Source organism: Atractosteus spatula, chromosome 3 (assembly GCF_055471065.1).
Source record: "Atractosteus spatula isolate fAtrSpa1 chromosome 3, fAtrSpa1.hap1, whole genome shotgun sequence".
Lineage (NCBI taxonomy): Eukaryota > Metazoa > Chordata > Actinopteri > Semionotiformes > Lepisosteidae > Atractosteus > Atractosteus spatula.
The window spans coordinates 56,927,658-56,946,658 of record NC_142708.1 but is presented as its reverse complement, the minus strand read 5'-3'; the positions used below and the strand labels follow the sequence as shown (position 1 = coordinate 56,946,658).

Here is a 19,001-nt window from a genome sequence, read left to right as displayed (position 1 = left end):
TAAAATTTTATGACAAGCATATCTTTAACCTTGAGAAACAATGGGAAAAACTTATGGAAATTGAGGTGTTGTACAGTAAAACAGTCTCCCCTCCATTTTATTAACACTTATATACAGCATGCACGCTTTTTGTGTTTCATTCATAATTGTGCCTCTTTGGAAACAGTGATTTATAAATTCTAGAGATAAAAATGAAGTGAATTTAGAGTACAGCCGAATATCAGCATATTTAATGGGAAGCTGCGCTGAGCCATCTTGTGGATTTGATGCTGTGCTGCAATAAAACACAACCAACTAATGAACATGCAGTGTCTTCTGTTTTTTTGCATTGGAGCATATATAAAGAGAAACTAAAAAATACGTGAATATAATTGTTCGTTTGAATTTCAGAGCACTGTAATATGAATGTATTAATCATAATATAGAGAATTTTACATTTGTAACACATTCACAATTGGAAAAAAAATCCACACTGTGGTGTTCATAACACTTCAATTCATTATTTAGAAACAATTCCTACCAATGTTTACAAATTCCTGATGAATTCTAACCGACTAACACAGGAATAACACGACTACCTTATGAATGTCCTTTGAGTTCTTTGCCGTCATCACTAGAAAGTGTTGATTTCACAATCTTTTTTTTTTTAGTTGTTGAGTATGTTATTGTTAAACACAACTCATTAGGAATATAAGCTGATTACAACAAACAGAACTGAATTCCACTATGTTTTTTGGGGAAAATGTTTATCAAGAAACCTATTAGCGAAACAGTTTCAAACCTCCAGAAATTCATTTTACTTATGTTAAAAAGTTTGTAAGTGAGGCTTGTTTCTTTTTCACGGGTATGTCAAAAGTCTTTTACTGTAAGTATGCAAAGCAAATTAAAGGAGGAACCAAAGGTCTTAGTAGATACACGCTGTAGCTCTTAATGAATACAGTACAGTACATAACTTTCTTGCCACATTGCACTTTGATCTGTAAAATATTTCCAGAAGAATCTTCACCGCAGTTTTAGGCAACAATGAGATTTACTCGCATAATAAGGAAACCTCTTTTCAAAATTACAATACAATATTTATTATTTCTAATCTCAATTTCAAAACAAATGTTTTCATCAGCATTTAAGCAAACCGCACAGCGTGTTTCTTTTAGTGGTTAGTTTAATGTTACATATTTCGCCTAAGGAAGCGGACAATTTAATTTAAGCGCACAATTAATATCTGCAATGAGATTTTAACTGTTAACAGTATTTGGTACAACATATGTCTCAAAAAACGCAATTGCACATTATTTTGATCCCTGTTCTGAAACGGGTCTGTCCAAGCCCAGCTGCGAAATGTGTTATGCTGCGAATCTTTTTAAGGCAACTTTGACGGCATTATCAAGTTGCCATTGGACAGTTTTGCTCCTCCCTTTGGAAAGTTGATCAAGAATCTTTGGAGTGCTACAAAAAGGTTAGTCGTAGACTGACTGTTTCAGTGTTGTGCTCTAAATATTGAAAAAAATGTTTAAGGCCTTTCTTGGAATTAAGTCCTCGTCATGGAATGTGAAAAGGCACCCAGTAAGACTTGCTGAATCCTTGGTTACATTCCACCGACTCTGTGGTAAGTGCAGTATAATTTTATCAATGCAGATTCAATTAATACTGTACATCAAGTAAAATACAAAAATATTGACTTGGAAGCCGTTATGTACAGTACCTAACAAATATTGATTATTTGCGTGTTTTGATTTTGTTACTTAAACACACATGTGTTTAACAAATAACAGTTTTGTTGCTTAACATTTAAAAGGCCACACAGTGCAAATCTGCATTGCACCCCATAAAAATCACATGCGTCCACTATGATTTTGTTCTTAGTAGGAAACACTGGACCTTAAACTTTAAAAAAACTTTGAACACTAACGTCAGTATTTGGTACGCAAAGCATTGAATCTCTTCTGTTTAATTCTTCATATTGAACACATTATTATTATTATTATTATTATTATTATTATTATTATTATTATTATTATTATTATTGTGTCACAGTACATGCATAGGTTCAGAAGAATGAATGAAAGCTTTGCTCAGATTGCTTCATTATTATTTAGGGGTGTATGTTTGGGAACATTCAAACAGTATATTATTAATCCTGCCTCACTACTCATAACAACATTTAGAGATGATTAAGAACAATGTTTTAGGAAAGTGAACTTTGTTATACTGTCGGGAAAAAACATATTTACCTGTACTGTAAACTATTGAGCCCTCTTCAGGTGTCTTCAGGTTTTCTTTGTTCTAGCAATACAGTTTATTTTTATAAAGTTGTGTGCTTTCACTCTTGTAATTTCACAGTACAGGATTGTTTAAGATGGCAACTGGCAGTCCATTGTAGTTGCCATTTCTTTAATGGTTATGGACTTGACAGAAATGCTAATATTATTTTCATTAGGTGCAGTATGTCAGCAGTCTATCAAGAATTACCCACTACAAAATCTTCCTAAAATGCCCCCATGTGACTTCAAACCTGAGGAATATAAGGTCAGTGTCCAAGATCACTTTAAAATGTAAATAATGTCGATTTTGCTGTATTTTATAATAATGAACTGCATGCTGGAGGTTGTTGTGGGAAATGCTTCATCAGAAGAGCAGGACACAGTCTTGTGTAGAATCAGTTTTTATTGAGCTTAATAAATGCAGCACATTGGATCTGCGAAGCAGAACAGTGTGAGGGTTTCCCAACTCTTATATACAGTATGGCTTGGAAAGAAATTTGTTTCTAGTTCTTTGATATATAATTACTTTTTGTAATTTCCTTTGATACTGTACTGTATGTTACAGAAGTTGTTTTGCTTGTCTTGTTTCCCACAGCTCTTTGGGAGTTTGTCCTGTTTTATTTAGCCATTGTATTTTGATATGTGACAGAAGTTGATCCTGTTTTATGGTGTGTTTGTGTCAGGAAGGAAATTAATTGCTGCAGCAGCTAAAGGGTGTCAGCTTTATTCTGTTTTAACTTTTGGTGAAGGCAATGTGGTTAAGTAATAATATTTTAAGGCTAGATATGGTGCAATATTTACATGTCTCACTTTATACATAATGACATAAATCTCATGGTGTTCATAAAATTGGTGTTTAGATTATTCTAGGCATTCAGGGATAAAATATGGATTGGACTTCATTGTTAAAGGCTTAATGACAATTTAGACATCAGTTAGTAAACATGGGTGAATAATGGAAAAAGGGTGTTTATTGGCATGATTTAGTATGAGACAGCAACAAATCATATCCCTCAGTTACTGAACTGTTACTCAGATAGGAGATTGTCTATTTCGCAGAGACATCTTGATGGAGCAGTAAACAAACAATTTAGCATGGCCACTCAGCCTACTAGCATGGCTTTAGAAGGTAAGAGGAAGTTCCCAGTGATAGCACTTCTGTGCTTCCTTAGTATATACGTAATATTCTACAATTTTATGATTGATACAATAAATACAGTAACTATCACTTTGAAATCCCTCAATACAAGAAAGCAATTTTCCCTCAGAAGTTGAGTATAATGTGTGTTTTGTCTATGATATACTTTGTATTTTTTTAGTGCATGAAACTTTTTTACATATTGTAGAGAGATGTGCTTCTTGGTAAAAATACCAAAAGCAAAAACTCGATTTAATTTGAAATGTGCTATTAGTATGTTCAGATGGCTTTCTGTATTTTACAATAGTGTCATTAATCACTGGCAGTGCTAATAAAAGAAGACATGTATTTTTGACTAAAACATTAAAAAGTATTCACTTGATCATTCACTCTCCCCAACAAACACTGGATTATTTATAATCATGATGTTGCAGATCACAGTCTGTTCTTCTTGTTTCTGAGACCCGATTCTTCATGATATTCGTAACTTTAGCAGCTGTTTTTTTCTATTACACCCCGCTTTTCTCAATAGTATTTTTTTCTCAACACAGTAATACTGGGTGATTTGTTTTTTTTATAAAATTCCTCTATTTTGCATTTGGAGAGAGTCTTTACTTATGGCTCCACTGTGGGGACAAAAGCTCAAGATAAGTGATATGTTGAGATACTCACATTATTTTTATTTTTAAGGTGCATTTAGTTTCCTCAGTACTGTTTAGATCCTGCCCTTTCTAGTCAGAAATAGGTCATATGGACTGAATTTGTATTTTGCATATCGAGTAACAGCCTCATGTGACCTCCATGTATGATCTCTTTCGCCATTGAAACATTCAGCATGATGTACTCCTAATAACTTTGAAACTTTATTTTATTTTTTCTTTTTGTGCTAAATAATCAGTTATTGCAATATCTAGGATAATGGCTTAAGTAGTCATAGTTGACTAAGTGAATCCCAACCTATAGCCTTCTTCTTTTCCTAACTTTACACCAGAAGTATATGAAACCACATCTATTTATCTTTGATGGTGCCCCACTTCTTTTGCAGGATTTGTCCACGGAAAGAATGATGGAAATACGAAAACGTAACTGCAGTCCAATGACAATGAAGGTTACATACTATAAAAGTCCTGTGTTTCTCCACCAAGGCTACATGCAGTGGTTGTGGGGTGTAAATGGTCAACGATACCTTGATTTTTTTGGTGGAATTGCCACTGTTAGTGTTGGACACTGTCATCCGTAAGTGCCTTAAATCTTAAAGCAATGCTTACCTTTCAGCCATCTTGCACTGGATGTCTGAATGTTTTTTTTACCTATTTCAGGATGAATGTAGTATCTACTCTAGTGTTCGCTGTTTGATAAGGGTGGTCAAACTCAGTAGCCCCCAAATTTATTCACATCCTTTCTGAACTTTAAAAGTTGATTTAGTGCACATTTTTTATTCAAATTAAAAGACATGCTTGACCTTTGATATTGCAAGATGTTCAAGTTTATTTAGAATCTGTATTTTATGACCCCTCCTTTCCTTTGTAAACCTTGAGGAGGTGCTTCCGGTAGCCTCATAACAGGTTGTTAAATTTCTTTTGAGGGATATTCAACCATTCCTCCGAGCAGAATATCTATAGCTCCTTCAGGTCTGTGTTTGTGCAGTGCTCTTTTCTGCTCACACCATAAATGTTCTAGTGAGATTTTTTATGCTGTTTTAATAATCTAGTCATTGAGCTTGATGAAGGCTTCGTTTTGTTGTCCTGTTATAAAGTGCATTTCTAATCTAGCTTGAATATGTTGAGCTTATTCACAAAGGACACCTGTCTAAACCAGTCTTGTTTTTGCCAGCATCAGGTTAACATATACTGGTAAATATATGATCTGTCTGTCTGTTCCTCAGTTCATTATTCCATCAGAATTAATTGGTGCAGAACAACCCTAATACAGAACACAAATGCCTTTTGGTTTTTCACAGAAGGGATGATATGCTTCTCAACGAGATGCACCTTTGTTTGCTCGCTATACTGTGGCTACTCAGGCTACTCAGATTCTAAAGTTAGACATATTTTTTAACAATTAAGGACTAATGACACCGAATTAAATCTATGAATATGTGATATTGCTGCCTGATGATTTGTGAGACCACAATTTCAACAAAATGAGATGAGATGCTATGATTGGACATGTCTTTTTAGTGCACAGGTTTCTGAGAATTACAGTGAAAATGTGAGAATGCACAGCATTAAATATTAAAATACAATTGTGAACTCATCATCTGCCCTTATCTCTACAGAAAAGTCAAAGCTGCAGCACAAAGACAGATGGAACGTTTGTGGCACACAACACAAATCTATGTGCTTTCTCCAATCCATGAGTATTGTGAAAAACTGGCTGCTTGTTTTCCAGATCCTCTAAAGGTACAAAATTCCCTCTGATTATAACAATTTCCCCCAGATATGAGAAGTGGTTTTATGATAAGAAAAAAATAAAATCAAGGCCACCCAACACAGGTAGTGATCAGACATTTATGTATTACATAAACATCTGTCTGAATGTGTGCTGTAGTTCGTGGCTATGACTACTGTGAGTATTGCTGTGTTATTGACATCTGCTAGACGTCTGTATGCGTTATAGCTGGTAAATCAAATTGTCCCTGCCTTGCCAGACTATACTTGCTTTTTGGAAATAAATAAAAACACTTTACAACAGGCAGCCTGGGTTCAGTTCCTGTAGCTGAAATGTCTACATCTTCAACATGACATTGGTTATTAAAGATAAGAAACAAACTTCAGCTGTGAAGGAGAAAGTGTAATGCACATATTTGCTTGGGTTCCAAAGTGGAATGTGGTTGTGATGAGGGATAACTGTGGGCTGAGCACTGCTGTGTTATGAACCATCTTCTGAAAGCCTGTGTGAAATACAGTGTGTATTGTTGTCAGCAAACCAAAAGGTCCAGACTGCCTGGCTCTTGCTTTGTTTGTGGAATATACAGCCATGATTTGAACAGGCAACATCTGGATTATATAATTTAACTTACGAAACTTTAACGTACTTTAATTTAAGGACACTTCAGGTGTAGGAACATGTGCATTAATGTTGGACATGTCTGTCTTGCATATACGTCATTATATATAAAAACCAGCATTACAAAACTCAAATTCAGTAACTCAGTCAATTGTTTGTTCTCTAAAGATAGGATAGGATAAACTTGATATCTCATGTAGATGTAAATTTCATGTATATCATGTACATATCTCCTTTAGTTCTTTGCTGTTGTGAAAGCATCTTAGTTTTGTAGTAGGAGAGAAAATCAATTTGAACTGTGCTATCTGTCCCCCCAGGTCATTTACTTAACAAATAGTGGCTCCGAGGCTAATGACCTTGCTATGCTCATGGCAAGGCTGCACACGGGAAACTTTGACATCATAACACTCAGGTAATGTGGGACGTGGGAGTATAGCATTCTCTTTCACATTTCCCATGTTCCTCAGCAACTTCCTTGTTCATGTAAAGAGCAGAGTCCGGCTGCATTTAAAGAGGGAACCTTGAAACTGAACAGAACATGTGGGAGTATGGAGTAAGCTACCAAGCCATTTGTTGAAACCGATACCCTGGCTTCATTCAGTAAATGGCTTCTTTCAGCAATAGTTAGATCAGTTGACTACTACAGTGTGTCTCGATGGTTCTTATGCACTTATGATTTATTTGTTTTTTTTAATTAAACTTATTTGCACATGTAAAAATGTCAAACATCTGCAGTAACTATAAAAATGTTATGAACATTAGTGTGCCAAGAAAACATTCCCCATACTATTACACCATCACCACCAGCCTGTACTGTTGACACATGGCAGGATGGATCCATGAATTCATGCTGTTTACACCAAATTCTGACCCTACCATCTGCGTGTCGCAGCAGAGATCGAGATTCGTTAGACCAGACAAAGTTTTTCCAATCTTCAGTTGTCCAGTTTTGGTGATCACGTGCCCACTGTAGCGTGATCTTCCTGTTCTTAGCTGACAGGAGTGGAACCTGATGTGGTCCTCTGCTGCTGTAGCCCATCCGCTTCAAGGCTCGATGCTTTGTGCGTTCAGAGATGCCCTTCTGAACACCACTGTTGAAAAGACTGGTTATTTGAGTATTTGTATTAAAAAAAATTACTCACTTTACATTAGGGCTTGCTTGATGCACAAATCCAAGTTATTACATACTGCTATTTATGCCTGTTATGTTTTCTGTCTATAGAGATTGTTGATATGGTCTTTCTATGTCTGTGGTACTCATATGGTAGGACTTTGTTGAAAATTACAAACTATAGGCTTCATATACCTTTTTATTTGAAATCACGATTTGTCTGTTTATAAATATAGTTATTTGAACATGATCTTATGTAGCCAGAACACTTTCAAAAAGACTATATGCTGTAATCCCTTTTGTAATCCCTTAGACATACTGTAGTTTACATACAGTACAGTAAGTGTTCACAATGTCCCTTACCCTAAGACATGCGATGACCTCTGCTGTGACAAGTTGTTACAAATACTTATGTAGTCTGTATATCTTTGGTAACAGTAAATATAAACAAATATGAATATTGCTATTGCACAATATGTAGCCTCTCTAAAGATGCTTGTGGTGTTATGCTGTTTTAAGTGCAGGATACATTTGAATTAAACATTAACAATAGATTTTATTCTAAATGCTGAATTAGAACTGCAAATTAACAATTAAATCCATGACATCATGAATTGAAGAAGACTGTTTTTTAATTGCTCCCACTATCCAAGTTCATTCTATCCAGAGTTGTTTTTAACAGCCATACATCATGTGTGAAGTGTCATTATTAAATATGTCTATTGGTTCTGGTAAAGCAGACATCTGTGACATGACAGAATGTTTTTTTTTTCCTGGTTGTTCTGTACAGAGGGTCATACCATGGTGGCAGTCCACAATCATTAGGCCTGACATCAAACTCAGACTACAAATACCCCATTGCTGCTGGATTTGGGTGCCACACAGTAAGTTTTGCATCATGGTTTTACTTAGCATTGCTTAATGGTGAGTCAAAAGCCATTATACCCTCTCTAAGTTGTTGAGAGGGTCTCTGTGAACAGTGTACATACTTTTTCTGCTGAAGCTGCAGTACTTTTATAAAGTGGACATACAGAACTGGTTTGAACTGGAATGGAAGAATGCTGGACACAAGGGCTACTATGTAATATGTACTGTGTTATATAGGAACACGTGCTACAGAAGTAAGTAACCAATTATTTTAAAACAAGCTATCTTTGGCAAATAGGGAAGAGGGAGATGTGCATGATTTTGGAACGCTGCCAATCTGATAAGCACAGGAAAGTGTGATAGATAACAGAAAAATATTTAAGGACTGTCTAATTTAATCAATTTGAGAAAAATACACCAAGAATCTCTGTGTGTTTCACTCCCATGCGCATAAGATAAAAACTTCTTCTAACTTCTGCGACAGACTCCTGATTGTCTTTTAAAGGGAAGTGACAATAATTTCTTCAACAAAGTCTCCACCAAAAGAATGCATGGGCTAATCCAGACAGCAAAAACAGAGATAATATGCAGCATAAACCTGATTACATAACACTGAGGCCCCCTGACACCTCAGATCTGTGCAGCAGAAAACCCCATACCACTAACATCAAGAAAGGGGAAAATCCAGTGATACTGGCAGATCATTAGCTTCTTACAATCCAGTTTGCATATACTCAAACATCCAAATAGCGTTGGTTCAGATTGCTGGGGTATTTTCGCTTGTTTGTCCTTTATCTTTATGCATGTAGATCATTATGAAAACTAAATATTAAACAAAGTATGATGTCATCAGACTTCTGATGCTGAGACTAATGAACCTATTTTTTTGTTATCATATTTCACATCTAGTAATACTACTGATTTCACTGTATATATATAACATGTTTAATTTATTTTGTTCAATACATATAGCTTGCCAGGGTAGGTTCTGGCTACCTTGCAAAAATGTATTGGATAAAGCTGTTAGAAAACTGATAGTTGAATGTTTTGGTAATACAGCAATGCCAGGAATATGAGTGCATACAGTACTTGATTGTTAAAGAGTATTATCTCTGTTGCTTCTACAGACCATGTGCCCTGATGTGTTTAGAGGTCCGTGGGGTGGAAGGCATTGTAGAGATTCTCCTGTTCAAGCTGCTCGTGACTGCAGTTGTGCTCCAGGTACTTATTCAGTAGTGTTTTGCAATTATTTGGGGAGAGTTGTGAAATGTGCTGCTGCTGAAATCACTCTTTTACTTCTGGGCTCAGTTGACCCTGTAATGGCAGTAATGGTACTTTCTCTGTACAGGAAAGAGGGAGCTCAGTAGCATAGTCAGGATAACAGAGTTCCAGTAGCATACTCCATACCATAAATTAATCATATTAATGAAATTAATAATTTTATTGTAGTTTTTACCACCTTGAAAAGTGTTAAAAGTCAATAAATTGTAAATAATGAAGTAATACATTTAATTTATAAACACCTGTACGAAAATATTTTTCATCTTTCTGTAGAATGTATTATAGTGTTTCATGTCAAAAGTACATTACCAGTTTTCTGATAGTTGTTTGTATATCAAACATTTTCTACTTGAAATAACTGTGATCTTCAATACCAGGCTGTTGCCAGGCTAATGACATGTACATTGAGCAACTGAAAGAGGTTCTCAAGACTAGTGTTCCTAATCAGATTGCTGGATTCTTTGCAGAGCCTATACAGGTATGAAAAATATGCTTGACAAAAAACACTGAAAGAAAGCAGTTTTTATGCTGTGCTCTTCATTAAAAATATATGGTGTTTTGGACATTCATTATAAACTTTCTACTGATAAATACACACATAATAGACTCGCAGCTGGCTTCCTAATAAGCCAATTTGTTTTATTACATCATTAAGGACATTATTAAGAAATTAGAACATCTGCAGAATTCTGTACTCACAACGTCTAAACAATTTTTCTGTGAATTATGCTGTGAATCCCTTATGTAAAGTCCTAACCAAATTAAAAATAGTGCTGGTCCAATTAAATTATTTTGCATGAGTGATATCTAGGGTTACTCAGATATAATTAATATGAGTATTAAAAATCTGTTAACTGTTCGGCACTTCTGATATCTTAACAACGTACAAATATGTTCTATCTTCTGAAATATGCATTTCTATACGTTGTCTAAGTGCACACATTTACAGTAAATACTATTTACTAGTTTTAATTCTTCTAATGTGCTATGAAACAACTGCTTGTCTCATGTACTTATGTCTTATGTGTTTTGGAGTTATCTCCACTCATTGAACATGCACATAAGCTATGTTTGGTCACTATCAAAATCCTCTCCCATTTCTTGGTTGTCTCATTTTCAAGTGTAACTAAGAGTCAGTTGACTTCAGACACAGCGAACACTCAGCAAGGAGGGCTGACGTACTGTGAAGTAGAAATATTGAAGTTTTTGGTACTTGATTTCTACATCAATTTGCCTAGTATTTCCATGTTCCCCATGTCTCCCACTGATAAGGATGATTGGGATGATATATTAAATGTGCTTATTTAATGCTGAGGTAATTACCCAGTATGAGATTTAAAAAGGTTTTTTTAATTTTGGCAATTGGCCAAATTTTAGATTGTTAAAAATATCATGTAACATCAGTGATCTGTTTCTTCAGGGACTGGGAGGAGTAGTGCAGTACCCAAAAGGCTTCCTGAAACAGGCATTTCACCTTATCAGAGAGAGAGGAGGGGTCTGCATTGCTGATGAGGTCAGAAGCACTCCCTAAGAAAACTCTGCTCTTTTAATATATAACAATTATTTTTCTCTGTATAGCTTTCATTGAATCTATCCTAACATTCAGTTTGGTAACCTTAATACATGTAATAAAAAACAGACTGAGCTGGATTGTGAAGGTAGCCAGCAAAATTAAGGGTCTGCTACACCTACAGCTTTCAGACATCTACGTCAAGCAATACCGCAGAAGGCCAGTCATGACCACCCTTTGCACCGTGAATTTGACCTCCTTCCAACTGGGCATCAATTTAGACTGCCTAGATTAAAGAGTAATAGTCATCTTTTATTCCCACAGCTATCAGCCTGCTCAATTTGGAAAATTGATTGTCCATTTACTCTATCTCGAAATAATTTTTTTTTTCATTATACACCTGTTAAATGTATTGTGTGTTAGATGTATTGTGTAATCTGTTACGTTAAATATATTGAGTTATGTCTTTACCTGCCTGCAAAGCAAATTTACCGTCTAGGACAATAAATTAAGTGTGCTCTTGAATACTTAAGAAGAATATTCTACTATTAAATTGTCCTCACAGTTGATATTCAAAGATATTTCACAAAAAAATTAAATACAAGTCCAAGTGCCCCAGTTATGCTATCACTATTCTGTTTATATTTTTTAAAAAATTGAAAGAACATTAGAGTTGTTTAATATTTGTGTGCAAGTATAATATTGAATCAAACTGCTGTATGCAGCATCACTCCAAATTCCTTTTTGTGCCTTTGTGCATATAAATCTGCTCTTGTGGAAGGAAGAGTGACAACTATTTTTATTATGTTTGGTTACAGAGTTAGTAATAAAATATTTAAGGTTTATAAACTGCATGCTGAAGATTTCATTTTATAGTACCATCTGTTTTGAATTTTTGGTTTCTAGGTTCAGACTGGATTTGGTCGCACAGGAAGTGACATGTGGGGATTCGCTGCACATGATGTCATTCCAGACATTGTTACCCTTGCAAAGGGAATTGCAAATGGATTTCCTATGGGAGCTGTAGTAACCACACCAGGTGAGACCAAAATACTGCAGCGCGTTATTTACCACACAGGGCAGGGCGTGGAAATAATACTTTGGAAATTTGGAAATTATATTAGTGTTTTTTTCAAATGAATAATTCAAATTAATGTTCATAAATTGTATATTTTTCTTTTCATATATTTATATTCATATACATTGTGGAATGATTTTAAGAACATTTTAACAAATATTTCTTCTAACATGTCATTAACTGAAACACCCATGTGATGCAGACAAGAAGAATCCAGATATAGTGTAGGTAGGATATTAGAAATTAGGGATCTTAAATTTTTGCTATGTAACATGTACACCAGCCTGCTTTAAGTGCTCTACTCAAAGCAAATTATAATAACTCATTGAACGTTACCCTACACTATACTGTTATTAAACAAAATAAACAAAAAAGTAGAGGACCACAGTGACACAGAATGTAAAGTGGAGCCTTTTTGGAAGCTTGTGGTGACTGATTTACTCTTAATCCACTCAATTCATCCACAGGAGAAACTCACCGCACATCGTGCCCTTTATGTATCTAGGGTGAACTTTTCTTATTGGACCCATGGAAGTCCAGTAAGAGCTGAATTTATAGTGCATGTGCTGAGTTAACATAACCAGGGTGGGTGTGTCATCCCGAAGTGCTTTATATAGAAGATGACCCATTTCATCCACCTCATCCACCATTGAAGCCCAGAGCCCAATTAAATGACGTTAACAGCAGCCATAATGTGCCAGCAGCCCCACTTCACAGCAGACCAGGTGGAGAAGTGAGAAACTGCCTTATCAAATTCATAAATTCCAGTGTGAAATTTAGACAAGGCCCAATGCATTCTACAACTTAATCCAGTTAAAAAAAACACTTGAGGCAGTTAGGACTTCAGTTTAGTTTTACAGCACAGTGTCCCCATTCACCATACTGGGGTGTCTGTTTGGCAATTCTGGTTTGGAGGGAAGCCTACTGGTCCTCCAACAACACATGCAGCAACAACCTGGATTTCGTTGGAGGACTCCCATCCCAGTACTGACCAGGCCCAGCATTGATTCGCTTTTGGGATCTGTCAAAATCAGATTATAAACTGGTAACGCTTGTATCCAAGCAGATGAAGCCTGAGTCATGTTATTAAGTCATCATTGTAGGTGTGGGCTGTGTCATGGATACATATTAAAGGAGGGCTTCTTATGTTAGGTGACTTCTAATAATTATTTTAGAGAAACCTTTCGAGATTAGTGGGATTAATAGTTCTCTATGATTTGAGAATATCCCTTGTCCTTTAAGTCACATGGAATTCCTTTTCTGTGTAATAAAAATCTACAAAGGAGACAGATTCATGTATGCATATTTTACTTGTTTTTTTCTATGGTATAACAGTACACAAGTTTAAAGGGATATGCTGAGGGTATGGAATTTAAGTTATTTAAGCAATCAAGTTATACGTATGAATTGTCTATAGTATGGTTATTTTATTCCTTGTATATCTTTTTAAATGAAGTGACAATAATGTAAGAATTCTGTCAATTCAGGGCACCAGGCAGCAGGTATAAGGCAAATAGTCTGTGTTTTAAATTAAGGTACTTCAGTGTACTGAAATATTTTGGTTTTATTCTTCTGAATACTATCACCTTCCACTTGTCGTTAGACGGCTTTGCTGTTACCATTTTGCTTTCATCTTTTGTGACATTTGTGCTGCTGGAAGCAGAGAGATGACAAAGTCCATCTGCTCATCGGTAGCTGGAGGAGAAGGTCAGATGAAGCTCTGCTTCTTAGAAGCATCAAGCTGGAGGAAGATCTTGCATTTGACTAAAAAGTGAAATTTTTTGGATAAAAATGAAAACATGTTCTTTTCACAATCTTGCCGAGAGACAAGAAGGATAATTACTATGCACCCTGAAAAGATTAGAAGTGTTTGCCTCAAGCTGTGATGTCAGCCTTTATTAGAATTATGAGTTTTTTATTGTAATCGTACCACAGATTCTAGAAAACAGAAAACTCATGGTGATTATTATTGTGTAGCACGTGTGACGAGGTGCCTGGTCTGCTTTCTGAACCTCCCATCATTATATTACGTGAGGCTCTGTTACTACAGAGAAGAAAATTGACTTACTGAAGGCACACCTACAAGACAGCCTGGCTTTGTAACAAGTCAAATTTTCATATCTGTTTTTCAATTAGTGCTGAGCTAAGCCTAAGGATCAGGCTCAGTGTGCCTATTCTGGGTGGGAGCCTTTCTGACCAGAGGCTTTTTCTTTACATTGTAGAATACAGTTTCAGTGAGACATGATGCAGGAGAAGAATTGATGCTCAAAGGGAAAAAAAAAAACATACTTCCATTTTCTAAGCACTTTATCCAATGGGGGACTGGAAGCCTATCCCAGTAATCACTGAGCACAAAGCAGGGTATGATTTGGACAGGACACCAGTCCATTGCATGGCACACACATACACCCACTAGGGCCAGTTTCCCCAGAAGCCAATTAACCTACCAGTACGTCTATGGACTGTGGGAGGCAACCAGAGTACCTGGAGCAAACCCAAGTGAACAAAGAGAGAACATACAAACTCTACACAGATAGCATCCCAGGTCCAGAATTGAGCCCAGAGCCCAAATGCTGCAAGGCAGCAATGCTAACTGCTGTACCACTGTGCCACCCTGAAAAAAAAAAGGCAGTAGTATCCATCATGGCTTATAATACTACTGTATGTAAAAGGGAGAAAGTAGCATAATGATTACATTACTTGATTTTAGAAAAGCAGTGCCATAATGAAAGTATCTCAAGGCCATTATTATCATATACTGTATATAGTATTGAGGTGGTATATAATTCAGATAGAATAATAACATCTCAGAAGATATAGAGCAATCATCAACTGATGTATGATGATAGCAAAAAGTTAATCATGGCTTAAACATATTTCTTTTTAGCTTTTTTCTAATGATTACCCTTTATGTTTTTTTCTGTTCTTATGTATTATTTTGCTATGTTTCAGGTGGAATGCACGCAAATAAACCGTGTTTAAGTAAACAGCACTTCACCCTGTCTCACCAGCTAATTGTTGGTAGATGCTGGGGATCTGTGCTGGTTAACTGGAAATTTGTTGAAGGCTAAACTTAATTTGTTGGTTCTTTTGTTTACATTGTTTCATTTTTCACCCTCAATGTGTTTCAGAAGTTGCCCATTCATTTGCTAAGGGGTTACATTTCAATACCTTTGGGGGAAACCCAGTTGGCTGTGCAATTGCATCTGCAGTGCTTGATGTAAGTTTTTATTTGTTTCAAAAAACCGTGAAGAATTGGATGCACAGTAAACATTCCTTTCTGTTATGTCCTAGAGTGTAGAAAATCTCTGTTTAATGTTGTTGCTATATTTCCCCTATTTAGAGATTAAGCAGATGTCTGTAGTACCTTAAATTTTGTGTTTTAATTTTGTATGAATTTAATTTTGCCAGCAAAACAGCAACACATCCCTCAAGCACAGAGCATCCAAGGTCCCGCATTGTTCATTGAATGCTGAAAGCTATTCAGTGATTGACATCATCCTGCACTACCATTTCATGCTGAACAGAGCCCTGTTATAACCATGAAATGTTTTTTTCAGTGTAATAGGTTGTTTTTTATGTCAGTCAGTGGTAATATTTGCTTACATCATTAGCTGCTTGTAATTCATGCTGCTTTTAACATTTTTATAATACAGACTATTGAAGAAGACGGTACTCGGCAAAACTGTGCAAACGTTGGGACTTATTTGCTAACAGAACTGGCCAAACTACGTGATAAATTTGAAATCATTGGTGACATCCGTGGAAAAGGACTGCAGATTGGGGTGGAAATGGTCAAGAACAAGGTAAGTAAAGATTCATTGTATGAATCAGCCAGTTTGCCTTCCACTGTATGTGTGGCTTCAGAGTAAGCTCCCCACATATCTGGTAGCTGTGATGTCAGCCAGGTGTTAAGAGCTGACATGGCGTTAATTATCTCAGGAGGAGTTCAGTGCTTTAGGTAAATTTTCAACTCTCTGAAACAGTAATACAGTATAACAGTAAACAGTATTATCAAAATTCCAGTATTACTTAACTGAAGATCAGAACATCCCATTCCTTTCCTGTTTAACTTTGTGCATCACCGGTAATAGTTCATTTTAAAGGAGAAAACTGTCAGTTTCTTTTACAGTGAATGGCTTTGGTGAAAATAAAAACTGGCTTTTGCTTGATTGGAAGGTAGCTAAAGCCCTTCAATCCAAACAGTGCAGGCTCATGACTGGGCTGAATCTCCAGTTAGTTGTGAGCAAGATTCCACAAGCAGCAGTGCACAATGAGTCAAGTGCCACCAGGATTGATGGGGGTTTAGTTATTCAGAGTACAAGAACAAAAGAATGAGAAGACGCAGTTCAGCCTCTCCAGATTGGTATGCTTAACCTGCTGTGCGATACTAAGTCCAGGGTCCTGCCAAGTGCTTATAAACTTGCAGTGTTATTAGTGAGAGATGTACCATATACTGTACTTGCTAAATCTAATAGCTGAGGGATCCCTAGGAATTCTGCTTATTTTAATTAATACAAATGATCATGTTTTGCCTTCCAAGATTGCTTTCAGTCATTTACAAGGAGGCAATGAGCTTAAGACACCTCAATGTGTATTGTGAAAATATACACTTGCAATGTTCTCCAATTTCCTCATTATGTTATAACAACTGAAAAATTAATTCACGCATATGATCTTATACGTCTGATTTTTCCCTGTAGGGAAGCCGCGAACCCCTGCCTGCAGCAGAGATGAACCAGATCTTTGAAGACTGCAAAGACATGGGCCTGCTGATTGGAAAGGGGGGAGTTTATGGACAGGTAGGCTCATTCGTTTTTTTATTAGCCATTCTAGCTATTGTTTTCACACAGTGTGCATTTGTGTGCCATGGCAATTAACAAAAAAAGTACATTTTTCCTAAGGCAACTATATTAAAAGCCTTCAGAATTAGGTTTTGCACACATTTGTACCGAGATGATATAGAGCTTGCCATGATCAGATCCAGTTAACACTGTCACGCCTCTACCTGTCTGTTTCTCTTCACGAATACCCTTTTTGCTGTTGCAGACATTCCGGATTAAGCCCCCCATGTGCATTACAAAAGAAGATGCAGACTTCGCTCTATCTGTCTTCAGCCATGCAATTCAAAGCCACATGGAAAAGAAATAGTAATATTTCAGTATGTCCATCCAACAGAGACTTTGAAAAATAACTTCCATATAAAATGGAAGAGAACACTTGAATCATGATGCACAGCTGTCAGCTAGGTCAGAAAATATCCCCCTTTACACTTGGAATATTTCTGAAAGCCTCTCAAAGACTATTAGATATTTCAAGAGAAATGTTTTTTAAAAAGACGTTTTAGGCTTTAGCTGCAAATATGCAAAATATTCTCAAAAATATATAAAATATTAACTAATGTGATTTAACCTAGCTGTAATTACAACAATGAAAATAAATATGGTTAAAGGATAATACTGCCCTTAAACCTTCATATTTTTCGTAATAGTAGTGTCGATATTAAAGGGTTTTTTTTTTAATTAGTCCTAAAAATGCCTGTTTCTTGAGGTCATAGATCAAAACTATTTTTAACCAACTGTTAGTTTCCTGTTAGTCTTCTCAAGGGAAAATAGATGTACTCAAAGTAGTAAATTGAAGGTGATAACCTCTAAATTGCATTTTAAATTATAAATATTTCTTGTTGTCTGTGCAACTTGCCTAAAGAAATTAACTGAAAGGAAATTACTGAACCAGAATGCACTGTTTTCATGTCTTGCATTAACAATGAGTATCACTGTGGTTTATACAGTATATTCTCCAGAGCTTTTCCCTCAACATTTCCTAAGCCTGTTCAACATCTACCTAGTAATTCTCAGAGGAAGCTACCACACAGTCATGGTTTCTGATCATGTTGCAACACGAAATTGTCACTTTCAGATTGAGGCTATATAATTAAATCTTACAACAATGTGTTAAAGGAGATGTATTGATAGAATGTACAGTAAGTATTCTATCTAGTAACGCTTTAATAAATTATTCTTCAATCTACAGAGTGCATTTTATCTTCCTATAGTGTCTGTGATCGTAGCCAACAGTCTTTTAAGACCAAACTGCATTACGTGTTCAAAGTGAAATACTAAAGGAAACATATATTAACATTGCAGTGGGAATATTCAGTTTACCGCTGTGCTGAACTTTCATTGTACTCGCTGTTAGTCTCTACTGTTTATTTGTATATCGTGTTAATATTCTACTATGATTTGAATGTGAGTGCTTCCTTCACATCACCTTTGAACGATCACCTAACTTCACTTAACTTCGGGCATGCTCTTAAACCTGTAGGAATTTAGCAAAATTCTCCTGAATTGAAATATAATTTTGGTTAACTTAATATCCAAATATAACCGAAAGGTGTCTGCACGTTGCTAAACTTTGACTTTCACAGCAGGCCGCCTGTTGATGACAAAAGTAAATAAGCATAATAAATCTACATATGGCATATGTGTACAATAAAATGTAAGTGCACCTAAAAAAATATTCTCCTGATAGTAACTGTGAGCATCCTGCAGTAGTTTTACATTTCTTGTCATTATTATACTCAGCATTGAGGTCTTTTAGTTTCTCTAGCTACTTGGTAAAATCTTTTTCTTTTAGTATAGTATGTAGGACAAAAACAACATTATATAAAAAGGAATTTGGGTGAAAGTTCAATAGTAAATCATGATTGCCTTAACATGCTGTGCTGTATAGTAAACCCTAATTGT

At 35.9% G+C, this 19,001-nt stretch overlaps 1 protein-coding gene across 2 annotated transcripts; it reads left to right on the top strand.

Moving 5' to 3' along the window:
• The first annotated feature begins 1,404 nt into the window (after positions 1-1,404).
• On the top strand, positions 1,405-17,691 carry agxt2 (alanine--glyoxylate aminotransferase 2). 2 transcript variants are annotated; one of them, XM_088911682.1, is made up of 14 exons: positions 1,405-1,456; positions 2,438-2,526; positions 4,445-4,635; positions 5,678-5,801; positions 6,726-6,820; positions 8,310-8,403; positions 9,514-9,607; positions 10,045-10,145; positions 11,088-11,180; positions 12,084-12,216; positions 15,387-15,475; positions 15,912-16,061; positions 16,959-17,057; positions 17,305-17,690. In XM_088911682.1, the coding sequence occupies exons 2-14, from the start codon at positions 2,491-2,493 to the stop codon at positions 17,404-17,406; spliced, it is 1,401 nt and encodes a 466-aa protein (XP_088767808.1). In that variant the 5' UTR covers positions 1,405-1,456; positions 2,438-2,490; the 3' UTR covers positions 17,407-17,690. The 2 variants fall into 2 exon arrangements, with proteins under 2 accessions (XP_088767808.1, XP_088767807.1); XM_088911681.1 differs by having other exon boundaries at positions 1,430-1,606; positions 17,305-17,691.
• Positions 17,692-19,001: the final 1,310 nt, after the last annotated feature.

Excerpts from the sequence above, each read along its gene's own strand:
- agxt2 (XM_088911681.1), top strand. The coding sequence starts at position 1,507 with ATGTTTAAGGCCTTTCTTGGAATTAAGTCCTCGTCATGGAATGTGAAA. Across the intron at positions 6,821-8,309 it reads TTTGACATCATAACACTCAG|AGGGTCATACCATGGTGGCA; the intron begins GTAATGTGGGAC and ends TGTTCTGTACAG. Across the intron at positions 11,181-12,083 it reads GGGTCTGCATTGCTGATGAG|GTTCAGACTGGATTTGGTCG; the intron begins GTCAGAAGCACT and ends TTTGGTTTCTAG.